Source organism: Dipodomys merriami, unplaced genomic scaffold (assembly GCF_024711535.1).
Source record: "Dipodomys merriami isolate MVZ:Mamm:240054 unplaced genomic scaffold, mDipMer1.0.p SCAF_33, whole genome shotgun sequence".
Classification (NCBI taxonomy): domain Eukaryota; kingdom Metazoa; phylum Chordata; class Mammalia; order Rodentia; family Heteromyidae; genus Dipodomys; species Dipodomys merriami.
In genome coordinates this window covers 9,982,151-10,000,044 of record NW_027204826.1, presented here as the reverse complement: position 1 = coordinate 10,000,044, position 17,894 = coordinate 9,982,151, and the positions used below count along the sequence as shown (strand labels likewise).

General features: G+C 42.7%; 1 protein-coding gene across 4 annotated transcripts in view; it reads left to right on the top strand.

The window, feature by feature from the left end:
• Entrep2 (endosomal transmembrane epsin interactor 2) overlaps positions 1-17,894 on the top strand; it is a 161,435-nt gene that overhangs the window by 118,056 nt on the left and 25,485 nt on the right. For all 4 annotated transcript variants that reach the window (XM_070043115.1, XM_070043112.1, XM_070043116.1 and 1 more), the window contains one exon: positions 6,769-6,879. In XM_070043115.1, the coding sequence (XP_069899216.1) occupies positions 6,769-6,879 (111 nt within the window). The remainder of the gene's footprint in view (positions 1-6,768; positions 6,880-17,894) is intronic.

The window sequence follows — 17,894 nt, the reverse complement described above, 5'->3', positions numbered from 1 at the left end:
TAAGGAAAATTAAGTCTTTACAAAAAAATAAAAATAGAAACTTATCTTCATTGATACAACTTTTTAAAATATCCCTTACAATATGTAATTGTTAAGCATAGGTCCAAGCACTGTTTATACATAATGTATTTTCTCTGAATTACTTTTTATGTTCATAGTTATTACTCAGCTCTGTTGCTTGGCTCTACTTGTTTTTTGTTTTTCTTTTTTTTGGTAGTCTTATGGAGACAGTTAAGCATTTTTAAATCCTGGAGGTTTTTTTTTTTACTTTGCAAATTACAACTATTAAAGAAATGTAATGATTTATAAACAGCATGTTATTCCTAAGGTAAATAGGGCCGTTTTATTTTGTTTTGAGACAAGGTCTTACTGTATAGCCCAAACTGATCTGGAACTCTGTAACCTTGGCACGTCTTACTGGAAATCCTGCCTTTGCCCCCCTGTGTGCTGGGATTACAGATATGCACCACCCACCACACCTTTGTAAATAGCGTTTTGTAGACATTTCACCTGTGTGTTGGATCATAATGGCAAATATATTTTTCAGTGTGGGTCCCAACAAAGTGTAAAACTTGCATGGTGATTAGCCATGTCCATTTGGGTATTTGGGTAGGTGCAGATCCTAGCTCAATCATAGGAATTGAAGTTAGGTTTCTTAGTTTGCACACAGACATTCTTAACCTGTAAAGAGGAAACAGTGTTCTTACAGCATGTATGCCACTTTTTTATAAGTAGATCAGAAGTTTGTATGATGTTCTTGGCAAAGTCTCTGGTATGGTTGATGTGACATTATTCCTTAATTTTTTTTTTTTCCTTTCTATGCCAGTACTGGGGTTTGAGCCCAGGATCTAGGCAGTGTCCTTTAGCTTTTACACTCAAGGCAGGTCTTCTACCACTCAAGCCATAGCTCCAATACCAGCTTTTTTTGTGATTGATTGGAGATAAGAGCCTTTCCTGCTTGACTTGCTTTGAGCAGAAATCCTTAGATCTCAGGTTCCTGAGTAGCTAGGATTACAGGCATAAACCACCAGCATTTGGCCCTTTGTGCTGTTTGGGTTTTTGTTTTGTGTTTTGGTCATGGGGCTTGAACTCAGGGCCTGAGCACTGGCCCTGAGCTCTTTTGCTCAAGGCTAGTGCTCTTAGCACTTTGAGCCACCACATCACTTCTAGTTTTTGAGAGGTTAATTGGAGATAAGAGTCTCATAAAGCCTTTTTTGCCCTGGCTGGCTTTGAACTTTGATCCTCAGATCTCAGCCTTCTGAGTAGCTAGGATTACAGGCGTGAGTCACTGGCACTTGGCTACCTTAATGCTTTTTAAATGAGCTTCTTGTTCTTAGGTTACTTTTTGTTGTTTTCCTTTTTCTAAGTCATTCCAAGAAGAATGATTATTAGCTCCAAAGTTACAACTATTATCTTTTAGTCTGATGCCACTGAGTGAGTATGTGGGAAAACTGATATGAGGACAGCCAAACAGAACAAGAGAGCATTGTAATGCAGAGCAATGAGATGATGACTCTTCAGGTTATAGTTGAGCTGCAGTTACACCCCATACAAAGTTGTCAGCATGGTGGTTTGGGAATGAGCTTTAAACTGCCTCAATTTCTTGTAAAATGAGGGGGGAAATGTCATAGCTATATGGATTAAATGAGAGAGAAGGGGTTCATGGTATCTGGTCTCCTTGCATTTCTCCACATCTAGCTAGATAATGTTTACAAAATACATTTTTGTTCAGTGAGTGATTTTGTGTGTGTACTAGTACCAGGACTTAAACTTTCAGCTTTCTTGCTATGGCTGCAGCTCTACCACTTGAGCCATGCATGGAGCCCAGTTTTTTGCTAGTAAAAGATGGAGTCTTGTAGACTTTTATTGCCCAAGCTGGTTTTGAACTTCCATTCTTCAGGATTACAGGTGCAAGCCACCACATCTGGGTTGTTTTCAAAGGAGTTGTAAATCAGTCCATTTCCCTGAGGATAAAAGTGAAGTTCATTAAAAATAATGAAATGAATGTCACTTGGAAGAGTGGCATTTGTTTTGGAGAAGAGATTTGCATTTATTTCACCCATGGACTCCAGTTTGTTCTTGAGGGCATTCCTCCTTGGTCTGCGTTTTATTTCAGTGTAAAAATCACCTGCCTACTGGTTCTCTTAACCTCAGTGACTAACTCACCTGTGTGCACCTAAGCAGTGAATAAGTTATTACGCACCTAAGCAGTGAATAAGTTATTACCACACTCCTAGCGCTCACATGTAGCTGGCAAATAGAATTGTTACTTGCATTAGATGAAGCTTTTATATCTTGCCCATACCCTTTCCAGAGGCGACCAGAGTATGGATATCATTCATTGTATGGTTTTATAACTTCAAAATGGGTATATACTTCAAATAGACGCGCTTTTATTTTGTGGTCTTTCACAACTTGAAGTTGTCCTTTGTGTCTGCAACTTCAAAATGGGGACACATCCATGTCTGATTTGTTCATTTTAGTTGTTATATTATGGGGAGGAGACCACAATAGTTTAAATGACAATAGTTGGTTTTTCCCTTTCCTAATTGCTGGGCAGTTAGGCCCCTTCTAGTTTTTTGTTTTTTGTTTTTTTTTCTTTTTATTTGTAGTCAGCTTACAGGGTTTCCTTAAATACCTGTCCAGATGTGTGAGTTCCTGCACCAAGAAACAAATAGGGGCCATTGCCAGATGGTTCCTGAGCTTTATTAAGTTCTATACTCACCAGCATTTTACAGATTTGTTGGCTTGGCTGCCAGTCATTCACACCCAGGAACCCTTATGAACACTTGTCCTGTACAGCCATTCTGGTGTGTGTGTGTCTTGACTGGCCTTAACTTGCAGGTGTTACTTCTTGGTGATTGCTAAAAAAAAAAAAATCTTCCTTCTAGGGGCTGGGAAGGTGGTTCAGTGGTAGAGCGCTTGCCTTGCATGCATGAGGCCCTGGGTTCAATTCCTCAGCGCCACATAAGCAGAAAAAGCCGGAAGTGGCGCTGTGGCTCAAGTGGTAGAGCACTAGCCTTGAGCTGATGGACAGTGCCCAAGCCCAGAGTTCAGGCCCCACGACCTGCTCTTACACCCTTTGACCATCAGATTTCTATGTTAGACATTTTTTTCTGTTATCCCTTTGTAAATGCTCTGTTCTCCATATTCATTGCAGATGTTTTCTAAATTGTTATTTTTCTTGTCATGCAGATGACTTAAGTGTATAAGTGTATCATGGTGTTTTAAGGACATTTATTTGCTGGTTACTGGGGCTTGAACTCAGCTTTTTTCACTCAAGGCTATCCCCTCTACCACTTGAGCTACACCTCTACTTACGGCTTTTTGCTGGTTAATTAGAAAAATGTCTCATGGACTGCCCAAGTTGACTTTGAACCACAATCTTCAGATCTCAGTCTCCTGAGTAGCATGAATCACTGGCATCTGTCTAATGCTCTAATGCTAATAAGAATATTTAATTTTTCTTTTTTGGGGGGGGTCCGGTCGTGGGGCCTGAACTCTGAGCCTGGGCGCTGTCCCTCAGCTCTTTAGCTCAAGGCTAGCGCTCTACCACTTGAGCCACAGTGCTACTCCCAGCCTTTTCTGCTTATGTGGTGCTGAGGAATCAAACCCAGGGCTTCATGCATGCAAGGCAAGCACTTTACCACTGAGCCACCTTCCCAGCCCCAGAATATTTAATTTTTCTAATCCTAGCAACTGAAAAGCTTTTTTCCACAGTGTTTTGTAAGTGTTCAGTTTTGATTCTCACTATATTTTCAATGATTTTTATATGTTGTGAGATATAAATAACATTTCTCTATTTTTCTTATATAGCCTGTCATCAATATTTTAGCCTTTTTTAAAATTCCACATTTGTAATTTTTTTTTGTATTCTATAGCAGTGTCCCATATAAGGAATTTATGGACAGGTCTAAGGTTCATTTGCTGTTTGCTAATACCAAGTTTTAATTCTATAGCATGATTATGTTAAACTTGTTTTCCAGTTCTTACACCTAGAATTTAAAAATGCTTAAATTCTTAAATTCTTCATCATGTTGGCTGAAACTGCTATACACTTTTGGGAAGCAGTACTTTTAGCAGAGCTCAGATTTTCTTTTTTTTTTTTTTTTTTTGCGTCCGGTCGTGGGGCCTGAACTCTGGGCCTGGGCGCTGTCCCTCAGCTCTTCACCTCAAGGCTAGCGCTCTACCACTTGAGCTACAGCGCCACTTCCGGCTTTTTTCTTTTTGCTTATGTGGTGCTGAGGAATTGAACCCAGGGCCTCAGGCATGCAAGGCAAGCGCTCTACCACTGAGCCACCTTCCCAGCCCGAGCTCAGATTTTCTTATTCCCAGTTTTACAGGGAATAATCTGGAGTTTGCATATTGGATGTTTATGTTGTCAAGTTTTTTTTTTTTCTGATAAGTATCTTTAATTGAGTTATTTAATTTCCCTTCTATTCCTAGCTTACTTAAAGATGTTTAGAAAAATGATTGACTGAAAATTTGTTTTATGCTCATTATTCATCTGCTTAATATGATTTAAGAGTTTTAATTAACTCCAGTAGAATTTTCTAGTATCTATTCATGCATTCCTGCCACAAATACTACTTGTTATTATTGAGAGTTTTTGAAATTGTTTTTTGCTAAGGATTTGTCATTTTTTCCAGGTGCTGATGGCTCACACCGGTAATCCTAGTGACTTAAGAGGCTAAGATCTGAGGGGGCTGGGAAGGTGGCTCAATGGTAGAGTGCTTGCCTTGTATGCATGAGGCCCTGGGTTCGATTCCTCAGCACTACATAAGCAGAAAAAGCCAGAAGTGGTGCTGTGGCATAAGTGGTAGAATGCTAGCTTTGAACTGAAGAGCTGAGGGACAGTGCCCAGGCCCAGAGTTCAGGCCCCACGACCGGCAAAAAAAAAAAAAAGGCTGAGATCTGAGAATCAAAATTCAAAGCCAGTCCAGGCAGGAAAGTCTGTGAGACTCTTACCTCCAATTAATCTCCAGAACACTCTTAAGTAGAGCTGTGGCTCAAAGTGATAAAGTGCTAGCTTTGACTGAAAAGCTCAGGAACAGTGCTCAGGCCTTGAGTTCAAGCCCCAAAACAATATGAAAATTTTATATTGTTGACAGGAAAGGGAATTAGACTAAAACTTCCCTATATTATCATTCTTGGTTTTTGAGGTTATGCTAATTTATTAAGAGAAAATGTCAGACTTGCAGAAAAGTTGAGAATTTTGTTTTCTAAAGTATTTAAGTTCACTTAGCCTTCGTGTTTCTTTAGTCCCCCTCAATTTACAAACAGTTCTTAATACCTTCTCCATGATATTAACATTTGAAACACCTAGCCTAATTCTTTATTTATGTGCTGGTACGGGGACTTGAACTCAGGGACTAGGCATTCATCTTAGTGGGTTTTTTTGTTTGTTTTTAACTCAAGGCTAGTGCTCTACTACTCGAGCCACAGCCCTACTTCTGGCTTTATGGTAGTAGTTAATTGACAGTAAGAGTCTCATGGACTGTTCTGCCTGGGCTGGCTTTGAACTGTTTCTGATTCTCAGCCTTCTGAGTAGGTAGGATTGCAATCATGAGCTACTTCTGTGAGATAACTTGGAACTCTGTGAATATTGCATTCCTCACCAAAATGTCTATATGTACCTATATAGACTTAGGGATTATAATCTTACTATCATTGTGTGTTTTCTTTTTAATTGGCACGCATTGAATTATGTAGATAGGAGTTACATCATGACACTTTCATATAAGCACACAATGAACTGATTACCCAGTTACTTTTTCTTCTCTTCCAAGTTTCTGCCCTTTTCCCTTCTCCTTCCACCTCCCCCTTTGGCTTTCATAACTTCCTTTGGTTTGGTTTCTCTCTATCTACCACTAGAAAACATGTACTGCTGCTTGTCTTGGTGAGTCTGACTTACTTACTTACTTTCATGTAACATAATCACCTCCAATTCCATCCATTCTCCAGGAAATGACCTTACTTCATTTTTTTTTTTTTTTTTGCCAGTCCTGAGGCTTGAACTCAGTACCTGGCCTCTGTTTCTGAGCCCCTCTGTGCTCAAGGCTAGCACTCTACCACTTGAGCCACAGTGCCACTTCTGGCTTTTTCTGTGTATGTGGTACTGAGGAATCGAACGCAGGGCTTCATACATGCTAGGTAAGCACTCTACCACTAAGCCATGTTCTCAGTCCATCACTTCATTCTTCATGACTGAGTGAACACTCATTGTGCACATCTATTACCTTTTCTTTATTCATCCATCTGTTCATGGACACCTATTCTGATCCATAATTTGGACTGTGAATAAATAAACATTTTGATTCTTTTGGATATATACTGAAATGATTTGGCCAGTGAAAGCCCTTTAGCCTGCCTTTGCATCTCTATCATTCCTCACCCCCATTCTTTAAAAGTTCTTTCAGCCTTATCTTGAACCTTCTCTGGCTCAACTGGAATGAGCCATTTCTTTTAGGAGCTTTAGTTCCTTTTATGGAGAATGGAATCTAAAAACAAGGTCACCAGGTTTGTTCCTAGCTAGAAGGCACACCATTACCTCCAACCTTGTCTGTCATCTACAGGAAACTGAAATTATGTTGATGCTTCCATTTGCATTTCAATACCAAGACTTTCTCCCTTTCTATCCTGGAAAATACATGAATGTCATTCGTGTCATTATTTGACCAATCAAAAGGTTTTTGTCACACCCAGTCACAGTCTTTCCCTTGAGCCTCTACAAGTGAATAATCGAGTTTGTGTTTGGTTTGTGTCCAGATCACCTTTTTCATGCTGCTGTCGGGTGTGTGTGTGATGCTGAATTTGGCAGGCTCCATCCTCTCCTGTCAGAACGCTCAGCTAGTCAGCTCGCTAGAAGGCTGCCAGTTGGTGAGTAACAAAACACAAACCTTTCCATTAAGCTCTGCACCAGAGCTAGCTGAAAGATCATTTCATTGTATTCCTGGGTTCTCATGTAAATGTTCACTTTAGTTCTTAGCTTTTCAGTTGGGTAAAGAAAAGATTTCTTTCTACTTGTTCAAGGAATTTTAGTTGGGTTGATTGCCTTCTGTAAATTTTCCTAGTTAACTGGCTCTCAGCCTGGTACCTGTGGCTCGTGCCTCTAATCCTAATCAGGAGGCTGAGATCAGAGGATCATGGTTCAAAGCCAGTTTGGACCAAAAAAAGTCCATTAGTTTCCTGTCTCCAATTAATCCAGAAGTGGAGCTGTAGCTCAAAGTAGTAAAGTCCTAGCCTTGAGCAGAAAACACTCAGGAAGACAGGAATCTGCTTCACTGCCCCACCAGAATGAACCCACTAGGATTCAGGTAATCCCCAAATTAAAATTAGGAAGTCATGTGTGGCAGTAAACAGCAGAAAATGTACACTGGATGGTCCAAAGATGACCCATATCTCCCCTCCTGGCTTAATTATATATATGCACATCCCTGGCCAGTGGGTTGTGCCAGCTATCTATCTGTTGCCTTTTATTCTGTTCCATTTCACTGTTGATTCATCTTCTGGAACAATACCAGTTTAATTACCTTGACTTTTTCATCTGTATAACTGGCAGAGGAAACCCTATTCACACAAACTTTTAATTTACTACTCACAAAAGCACTTAAATATTTAGTCTTCTAGACAAGCTTTGGTATTATTTGAGAGGAGCCAGACTCAAGAAGAGTGATTTTGGGCTTGGAGGGGTGGCTCAGTTGGTAGAGCACTAGCCAGTGAGCAAAAGCGTCTGGTACTGAGTTCAAGTCCCAGTCTCAGACCATAAAAAGGGGGGGGGCAATGTTCTTAAGGTTTGAATTAGAAACATATTAAATTTGTAGACAAGCTCGAGGAAGGATTGCTGTCCACTGAGGCATGCAGTGTAGGCCTTTTTTTTAAAATCCAAAATTGCTTCCAACATCTTCACTCCAGTTTTTCTTTCCTTTAAATTATGCAGAACATATCCATAGGGCAAGTGTAGTGTTGATGTCCTTCTCCCCTCCCCACACCCACCCACTGCATAATTTGAAACTCACTCCATTTCTCTGAATAAAAAAAGTTATATAGCAAAAGCCAATGTCTTATTCCGGATTGCTATGAAACACCCTTGCTTCCACAAGTTGTTTTATTAGTCTTTCTAGCCTTTGTCTATGCAGATTTTTGTGCATGGAACATTTATATACACATGGAAGTCTGCTCTGCACACCAGCCCTCACATTACTTTGTGTGTGTATGCATGCATGTATATATGTATGTCTTTACTTATGGTACCAGCAATGAACCTTGAGCTCAGGGCCTGGGCACTGTCCCTTAGCTTTTTCACTCAAATCTGGTATTCTATTGTGTGAATCACAGCTCCACTTCTGGTAGCTTAGAGAGAGATAAAAGTCTTACAGACTTTGCTGCCTGGGCTGGGTTTGAATTGTGATCCTCATATCTTAGCCTCCTGAGTAGCTAGGATTAAAGGCGTGAGCCACCAGTACCTGGATTCACATAGCTTTTATCCATCAATCAGGGAACTTGATGATAATTGGTTTTGTTGTTTTTTGTGTACCTGTCCTAGGGCCTGGGCACTGTCCTTGAGCTAGTGCTCTATTATTTGAGCCATAGCTCCACTTCTGGCTTTTTTTTTTTTTTTAGTGTTAATTAGACATAAGATTCTCATGGGATTTCCTACCCAGGCCGGCTTCAAACCACAATTCTCAGATTGCAGCCCCCTGAGTAGCTAGAATTGCTGGCGCGAATCATATTTCTGTATCAACTCTTGGAGATTTTTCTCAGCTGTTGCCTGGAGAATGGTGGAGAATGCCCCTGGATGCATGTGCAATTGTTTGTTTCACCCTCCCTTAACAAAGGATAGGTTAGGGGCATTCTGTTCAAATGAGCATGGCAAAGAATATCATCCTTTGTTCAGTTCCATTACTCAATAAATACCGAGTGGAGATTGAGGCTGTGGTGGGGAACTGGCCATGGTGCTGAGTACAAAAGCGATTTAGACAAGAGGAGGGGTGACATTGTCCAAAAAGAAATGTACTCTTTACATGACTTGTGTAACTGTGTGAATCACCTTTAAATTAACAATTAGAATTTAAAAAAGAAAAAAAGAGAGAGAGACCTAGAAAGCTAACTGTCAGAGCAGTCTTGAAGCCAGTGAGCATGTGCAACAGTTCAGGTGTGTGTGTCAAACTATTCCTATGTTGCTATCCAAAAACAAGACACCACGGGACACTTTTCCAGCAGAATGTAACTGTGCCTGGTTACCCAAATTCATGCAGACTTTAGCATGTGTCACCAGAAAATATTTTTTTATCATTGCCAATCTGACCAAAACAAAGTAGGATCTTGTGAAATTTTAATTTCTTTATTGAAAAATCGACATCTCTATACTGGTTTATATTATTTGTTTTCTGATGTGTGCCAATAGTAGGGCTTGAATTCAGGGCCTGAATGCGTAAGGCCAGTTCTCTACCACGTGAGCCACAGCTCCATCTCTGACTTTTTGCTGGTTCATTGGAAATAAGAGCCTCAGGGACTTTCCTTCCCCAGGCTGGCTTCAAAGCACAACTCTCAGATCTCAGCCTGCTGAATAGCTAGTAACATGAGCCACCAGTGCCTAGCTTTGACTTGTTTTTAATGGTGTTTTGTTTTTTCTGTAGGGAAATTTTATATCATGCTCACCTTGTTTTTATTCATCTATGCATTGTCACCCTTGCAGTTTCTTTATTATATTGGCTTGCCTAGGGAAACCTTCCATACCCTTAAAATTATAAACAATTTTTCCACTGTTTCTCTGGCATTTCAGAGTTTTATTCCTTCTTAATATCTTAAAATGCCACAGATCTGAGATTTACTTTGCTATAAATATCGTTTCAGTTTCATAATTTAAAAAAGTACGCAGGTGGACGGTGCATATTTTTAAGTTTAGCACTGGGTCCTTGGAATATTTTGTGGCTCTGACAGGCACATTTCATGATAATTGTTTTATTTTCTAATAAGTACAAATGGCCTGTGAGCAGACTTTGTTATTTACACTTAACGGAACTTAATGTTGAGTGCACTGTTAAGCCCTTGATCCTGTAATTTGTCAGAATAGATCATTTAAATATTATCTCCTGCAGCTGGAGAGATCATTAAGATTCTGTGTGTGTGTGTGTGTGTGTGTGTGTGTGTGTGAGTGTGTTTGTGTGTGTGAGTGTGTGTGTGTATGTGCGCATGCATGTGTGATGGTACTGGGGCTTGAACTCAGGGTCTTGGGCATTGCTCAAAGCTAGCACTGTACTACTTGAGTCACAGCTCCACTTAGGGCTTTTTGGTGGGTAATTGGAGATCAGAGTCTCATGACTTTCCTACCCAGGCTGGCTTCAAACTACAGCCTCCCAAGTAGCCAGGATTCTAGGCATGAGCTATGGTGCCTACTTAAGATGATTTCCCCTAATCAGTCCAGCCATGTAGTGAGTGATACTGAACACAGGACAGGAGAAGCAGGGGTTCTCCAAACCACTGGAAGGCCCAGCGACTCTACTTACCCTGTCAGTTACACTTGTTATGTGCTATCCTCACAAAGGAGATTCTTCTAGAACCCTGAGCACCAGTTGTCCAGCAGAGGTTTTCAGAATAAACTTGTAGCCTACTGCCCTGGGTGGTGCTTCCATGATCCAGACATGCTCCATCGGCCACTGTCACAGTCCTCTCTAATGGTCTGGACTCAAACATTCACAGAGGAAACTTTCAGGCCATTTCTGGAGCTAAGGCTGCATCTGCTCTGGAAGGATGTGCCCCTCTGCTTGTGTTGCTGATGGATGGAACAAAAAATTGACCAATAGGGCAGGCACCCATGGCTCATGTCTGTAATCCTAGCTACTCAAGAAGCTGAGATCTGAGGATCGAGGTTCAAAGCCAACTCATGCAGAAAAGTCTCTGTGAGACTCTCACCTCCAGTTAACCACCAGAAAACTGAAAGTGACACTGTGGTTCAAGTGATAGAGTACTTGCCTTGAGCTGAAGAGCTCAGGGACAGAGTTCAAGCCCCATGACCGACCCAAAAAAAAAAAAAAAGATTGACCACTAGGGACTTTTCCTACCTATGCTTATTCCTGGCTTTCACAAGATGGCTTCCGAGTTAGCATAGTGTTTGCTGTGAATCTCTAAGTGAAGACATGTCCTTATCAGTTAACTTAAGACATTTTGTTCCATCCTGGCTTGCTAGGATTTCAAATGCGTATAAATTTTATCATCTTCTGTGGAGGTGATCAGATGACCTTCCTCCTCTGGATTATTAATGTAGTGGTTTGCATACATTGATTTTCTCATATTGCATTGTAGACACAGCCCCCTACCCCCACCTTAAGGCCCACTTCCTATTCGCTCTTCACTTGGCTAATGTTTTATTGAAGAATTTGCACATCTAAATTCATCAGTGAGATGAACTTACAGGTTGCCTTTGGATGCACTCTTTGTCTAGTTTTCACATCGGAAGGATGATATTGACTTCTCACGATGAAATTGCATGCATTTGGTTTGACCTGTGACTCAGTTCCCATGACAAGAATTGTCTGTGATTTTTGCTTTTTTTTTTTTTTTGAAGCTGATTTGTCTGGTTTTGATATCCATTCTCTGGTTAACATATCTGTTTTTATCTATTCTTTTGAGCAGTTCTGGTTAACATATGTTTTCATAACATTCTTTTACTCTTTGCTGATTTATTGTTATAGTTACTGGTAATACTCTTTGGAGGGAGTGGAATTTGAACTCAGGACCTTGGCTGGTATGATACTCCTCAGCCATGCCTCCAGCCCTGTTTTTCTCTGGTTAGATAGAACTCATTTCTTTCTCTGGTTAGATAGAACTCGTTTCTTTTCTCTGGTTAGATAGAACTCATTTCTTTCTCAGGCATGCACCTGAGCCAAGCTCTGCCTAATTTTAGATTTTTCCTTCATGGCTGGAATTACAAACACTCTTGTTCTTCTCTAGGCTGATCTAGAACTGTAATCCTCCAAATATTAGCCCCTAGAATGACAAGGAGTGGGGCACCATGGGTTGGCTGTGTGATGGGAAGGCATTTCTTGAATTTTTCTCTCAAGCTGGCCTTGAACTGGGATCTTCCCACTTTCAGCCTCTTCCCAAGTTGCTAAAGTACAGGCATGAGCCATCAGTGCCTGGCTCAGGAATAGCCCTTAATAGATGAAACATAAAGTTCTTAGAAGATATTTAGAAATATAAAATAGGTTAATAGTTTCCTGGAGCTGGGAGCCTCTGGAGGAAATGGGGAGTTTGGGAAGAGGATTTGAGCTTTTTTCTGGAGAGATGAAAAATATCTCAATACTGTTTGCAGTTCTCCATCAATATATTCAACTTCAGTAACCTATACACTTTAAATCAGAGAATGTGACATATCATAAAGCTACTAGAAGTTTTAAAAATCCTTTATGTGTGTGTGGGGGGGGGTACTAGGCCTTAAATTAAGGGACTGGGTACTGTCTTTAAGCTTTTTCACTGAGAACTGGCTCTCTACCACTTGAGCTACAGCTCCACTTCTGGCTTTTTGCTGGTTAATTGGAGATACGAATCTTAATTGGAGATACAGACTCTTTCAGACCTGCTGGAGCTGGCTTGGAACTGCCGTCTTCAGATCTCAGCCTCCTGAGTAGCTGGGATTACAGGCATGAGGCAGTGGTGCCTGGCAGGTTTGAAGATCTTTTGATTATTTATCCTGTTAATTTTTTCTCTCTATTGATTTTCAATCTATGCTTTCTTTTTTCTTGCTGTCTCTTTATTTCCTTCTTTCCCTTCCCTCCATTACCCGCCCCCCCCCAAATCCATCTCTTTCTTTTGTAGCAGTAGGGGGCTTGAACTCAGGGCTTGAACTCCCTTAACTTACTTGCTGTCCCTTAACTTACTCACTCAAGGCTGGCCCTCTACTATTTGAGCCACAGCTCCACTTCTAGCTTTTTGCTGGTTAATTGAAGAATCCTACAGACTTTTTTTTTGTGATCCTCAGATCTCACATTGGCTACAGGTGTCTGGCAGGGTTTTGTTTTTTTAAGGAATATAGTATTTTAAGCTTTTATTTCACTGGTTATGCTTTCACTTTTCTCTGTCCTATTTTCCGAAGGCCTATTTTGCTCACTTTACACCTTCCCAGGGGCAGCGTTCTGGTTGACTTAGCTCCAACTAGCAGATACATTTTATTTTTGTTTTCCTCCAACCTAAGTCCTGGGCATGAGTGCAAGTTCTGCTCCTCAGACCTAAGACCAGACTCCACCTGCAAAACTGTCCTCCACCTGCTCTCAGACACATTGTTTTTCTTTTTTCTTTTTAGATCTGAGACTGGAATTTGAACTCAGCACCTACTGCTTTCACTCACTGGAGCCCTGCCTCCAACCCCTTACAGTCACATTTCTGACTTCTAAAGTGGCCTGAAGGGTGCTGGACCTCTCCCAATGGCCCCAGGCTGGATTGTGACCTTCTGCTCCTGATTCTTCTTCCTGCTGGTTTAATGCATATCTCTCTCTCTCTCTCTCTCTCTCTCTCTCTCTCTCTCTCTCTCTCTCTCTCTCTCTCTCTCTCTCTCTCTCTCTCTCTCTCTCTCTCTCTCTCTCTCTCTCTCTCTCTCTCTCTCTCTCTCTCTCTCTCTCTCTCTCTCTCTTTCCTTCAAAAATCTGTTGTGGGGCAACCTCCATGCTGCCAGTGCCCAGCTCAGAGTTGTGACCGGGACTCAGGCAACATCTGGGGGTGGGAGGGTGGGGTGCTGTCCTGGAGGACTATGTGCAATCTGTGTAGCAAACTCTGCATTCAGAGTTGTCCAGGTAGTTGAGATGATCAAATTTGACTCTAGATTCAATTTGTCATTACTTTTGAAGGCCCTTATTATTTTCCTGGACTACTTAGTTTTTCTGTTATCACCTAGTCTGTCAGAATTATGGTTTTTTGGCTTGGGGTTTGGGTTTATTGTTGTTTTTGAGATACTTACTGGCTTATCATCTAGCAGCCCATGTTAATTTTGTGACCATTCATGGCCCATGTTAATTTTGTGACTGTCTCATTTTCTCCAAAGCCTGTCAGGATTTCTTCTCCTGAGGCTTGTAGCTGCATTTATCACCCACAATCTCATCTCAGAATTGAAAGCTTCCAGTAACCAAGCCAACACCAATTATGTAGCCCCAGCCCATCGGCCCCCCACCCCCAGACAAGCCCCACCGTAACCAGGGCAACCCTGATTCACTTGTGTGATCATGAATAATGAATGACCAGAGGACACAGCCCCAGGCTGGGCCACTGGGACACATCTGGCTGGGAAGATGAAACAAAAATGATTTGTTAGTTCACAGACAACCCCCCTCCCCACCTCCTCCAGCTTCTGTCAGTCATCCTTCATGATTTCCATTGTTGCAAATAGGTACAGTTTTATGATACTAATCAGAAGTCAAGCCTAGCCTTGGACTGTCTTGCCTTCGGGGAGAAATTCAGCATTTGTTTTCTATTTGTGCTCTGTCATAATGATTCACAATTTCTTCCTTTGAGGAATACCATTGAGCTTTTAATCCATCTTTGTCTATCTTTGCCTTGCCATGGGGAGATAAGATTTCTGGGCAAAAGCAACAACTTAAAAGTTGATTTCAAAGCCAGAAAAGTTGCCTTGTTGAGAAAAATGGCGAGTTAAACCACCAGTGTGTTTAAAGGAAATCAACAGTGGCTCTATGTAAATATTTTTCTACGGATTTGTTTGTTGTCTCATTCATTGGCACAGCATAATCCCCAAGAGAGACAGGCCTGTGTGTGACACCGGCTTGGACACTTATCAGGGGCAGAGCTGTCGAGACTCAGCTCCTTCCAGGTGGGGTACAGGGGCGGAGGGGTCCACTCTGCTCATGCTGGGCCTCCCTCTTTCCTGACCAGTCCTGGTACCACCTGCGTGGGAACAAGATCAGCGCTGCCTGCTGTGGGCTTTCTTTCCTGTGATTTCATGGCTGGGCACCTGGTCTTGTCCTGTCTCAGCCTGTCAGAGGTTGTTACAACATGAAAGTATCTGATGCCTGTCTCCCATGATCATTCACAGTATAACAAGAGTACAAAGATATGCCTGTAATCCTAGCTACTCAGGAGGCTGAGATCTGAGGATCATGGTTCAAAACCAGCCTGGGTAGGAAAGTCCATGAGGTTCTTTTCACCACTGAACCACCAGAAAACCAGAAGTGGTGTTGTGGCTCAAAGTGGTAGATGCTATCCTTGAGCAAAATTGCTCAGGGACAGCGCCCAGGCCCCAAGTTCAAGCCCCTTGACTGATCAAAAATAAAGAATAAAAAAAATGTATTCTTTGCTGATTTCTGTCTGTGTTCCAGCAAGGGCTAGACATGGGTCTGGCAGGCTCAGTGATAAAGTGGGACTGAGCATGTGGGGGTCCTGCTCTGCAGGACTGTCCTCCCCACCCAAGGAAGTGGAGCAACAGGAGGAGAAGCCCCTCCCGTCTGTCCCATCGCTCCCGAGCTCGCTCTGCACTCTACCCTCCCCATAACTCTCCAGACCATTCCTTGTAGAAAATTTGAGTTGATGCTAGGTTTTGGTTTTTGTTTCCAGAGGTGGGGAGACTCAGGGGGGTGGAATAACATCCTGTTCTAGAATATTGCCGACGGGAGGAGCTGTACAGGAGAGTGCCATGTCTGGTCTTTAAATACTGCTCTCCAGGTTCATTGGATCACAGAACCTCATCAAGCGCTTTCCCGGGTGTTGTTTGTTGTTGTTGTTACAGACTTCACTACTGCAAACATTCTTGCTTGAGTCTCAGGCAAGACAAACAAAACACCCAAATGCTCCTAATTTTCCTGCTAGTCACCACCACCCTTCGTCAGAGCTCATGGATGCCATTGCTGAACCCGGCCTCCAGGTGCATTCACATAATTGCCACCAGCCGTGTCCCTGGTGGACACGGAGACCACAGCCTCTTCCTCCTCCTCTTGAGTTCCCAGTCAGACTCGACCCGGGCCGCTCTGTGCTGCCCATGTGCCAAGGACAGCTGCCTGGTTTTCCTGTCCAATCCTGATACTGTGGGAACTTTCCCCACCGGAGGAATACTGTCCTCTATTGTGCAGAAGGTAGAAAGTTCTGGAGAAAATTCCCAGCTCTGGAACTGCTGCTGCAGCCTGTGAAGATCAGCCAGGGAGATCTTGTGTCAGGCTTTCTTGTCAGTTGCCCTCCTTAGCACCCCACAACCCCACCCCGCCCCCTCAAACTCTTCTCCCCCTCCCTCCTCTCTCTCTCAGACTCCTCAAGCTCTTCTCTCTTCCTCTCCCTCTCCCTCTCCCTCTGTCTGTCCCCCCCCTCTCTCTCTCTCTCTCTCTCTCTCTCTCTCTCTCTCACTGTTTCTCATATGACATGACAAAATTATCTGTGACTTAACTATACCTACAGGTTGCTCACAAGGTTCTCGTTCTCTCTCTCTCTCTCTCTCTCTCTCTCTCTCTCTCTCTCTCTCTCTCATGCCTTAACAAAATTATCCATGGCTTAAACTCAATCTACGGTTGCTCACACAATCTTGTGAGCGCTGGTGGCAGACTGGCAGGTGACACAGTTTCGTTCCATGGCCCAGAGACCACGAGACCTCCGTGCAGGAGGAGCTGGGGGCGGATGGACGCGAATGAAGCACAGGGAGGAAACACAGGCCCTAAGGCTTTGTTGTGACATTTGTGGCTTGAAAATTTTGTCTTCTGGACTATTTGCCTAAATGTTTTACACACACACAATACACACACACACAGAGTTACACTGTGTTCTTGAAAAAATATGAAAAGAGCAGATGAAAAATGCTCTTACCAGCAAAACAAGTGGTAGGAAGGCAAGGTGATGCGTTTTCGGATTCCCTGCCTCTATCCATCCCAAGGTGCCGTGTGCCCCACAGCAGATGTCTGTTGGGGAGGGAGGGTCAGGGTGCTGGGGTGGGCGATGCTGGAACATGCAGCAGCCGCAGTGGGTGGATTCCTTCTCTAGGTGCCGCACTCAGGTGCTGTTTTTCTGCTTCCTGGCAACAGATGTGAACTGAGGAATTCTGGGTAAAGAGAGACCCTGAGGTCCCAGGAGCAAAGGCCGGGCTGTGTGCAAGGGTGGGGAGAGAAGCAGCAGGGCTCAGGCCTAAGGCCTCAGGTTGGCACTAAGAATGACATAAAATGTACCTCAATCAGATTCACCCCTCCAGTACTCTTTACTTTTGTCTTCACTTAAATGTCTTAAATCAGCTGGGCGCCGGTAGCTCACACCTGTAATCCTAGCTACTCAGGTGGCTGAGATCCGAGGATTGTGATTCAAAGCCAGCCTGGGCAGAAAGTCTGTGAGACTCTTATCTCCAACGAACCACCAGAAAACTGGAAGTGGTACTATGGCTCAAAAGTGGTAGAGCCCTAGCCTTGGCTGAGGAGCTCAGGGACAGCGCCCAGGCCCAGAGTTCAATCCCCACAACTGACAAAAACAAACAAAAAACCCCTAAACAAACAAATGAAAAAAAACCATGCCTATTGTACTTACCAAAATGTGCCTAAAACAAACTCCATCTGGAATTATATATTCAAGCCAGGGCCATTTGTCTTGATCAAAAAAAAAATTAACTTCAAGCTGGCTCTGGTGACACAGGCCTGGAATCCTAGGTATTCAACAGGCCGAGATCTGGAGGATCTCAGTTCCAAGCCAGCCCAGGCAGACCTTCACCTACCTGTTGGGTAAAATCCTCTAACACAAAGCTTGTCTGTCTGTGTCTGTGTCTATCTGAGTCTGTTTGTTTGCCTGTCTGTCTGTGGTGGCACTGCAGCTTGAACTCAGAGCCTTGTACTTTCTAGGCAAATGCTCTACCACTTGAGTCCTACCCTGGGTGCTTTGTGCTTTTAGTTACTTTTCAGATAAGGTCTGAATTTGTTTTGGACCACGATCCT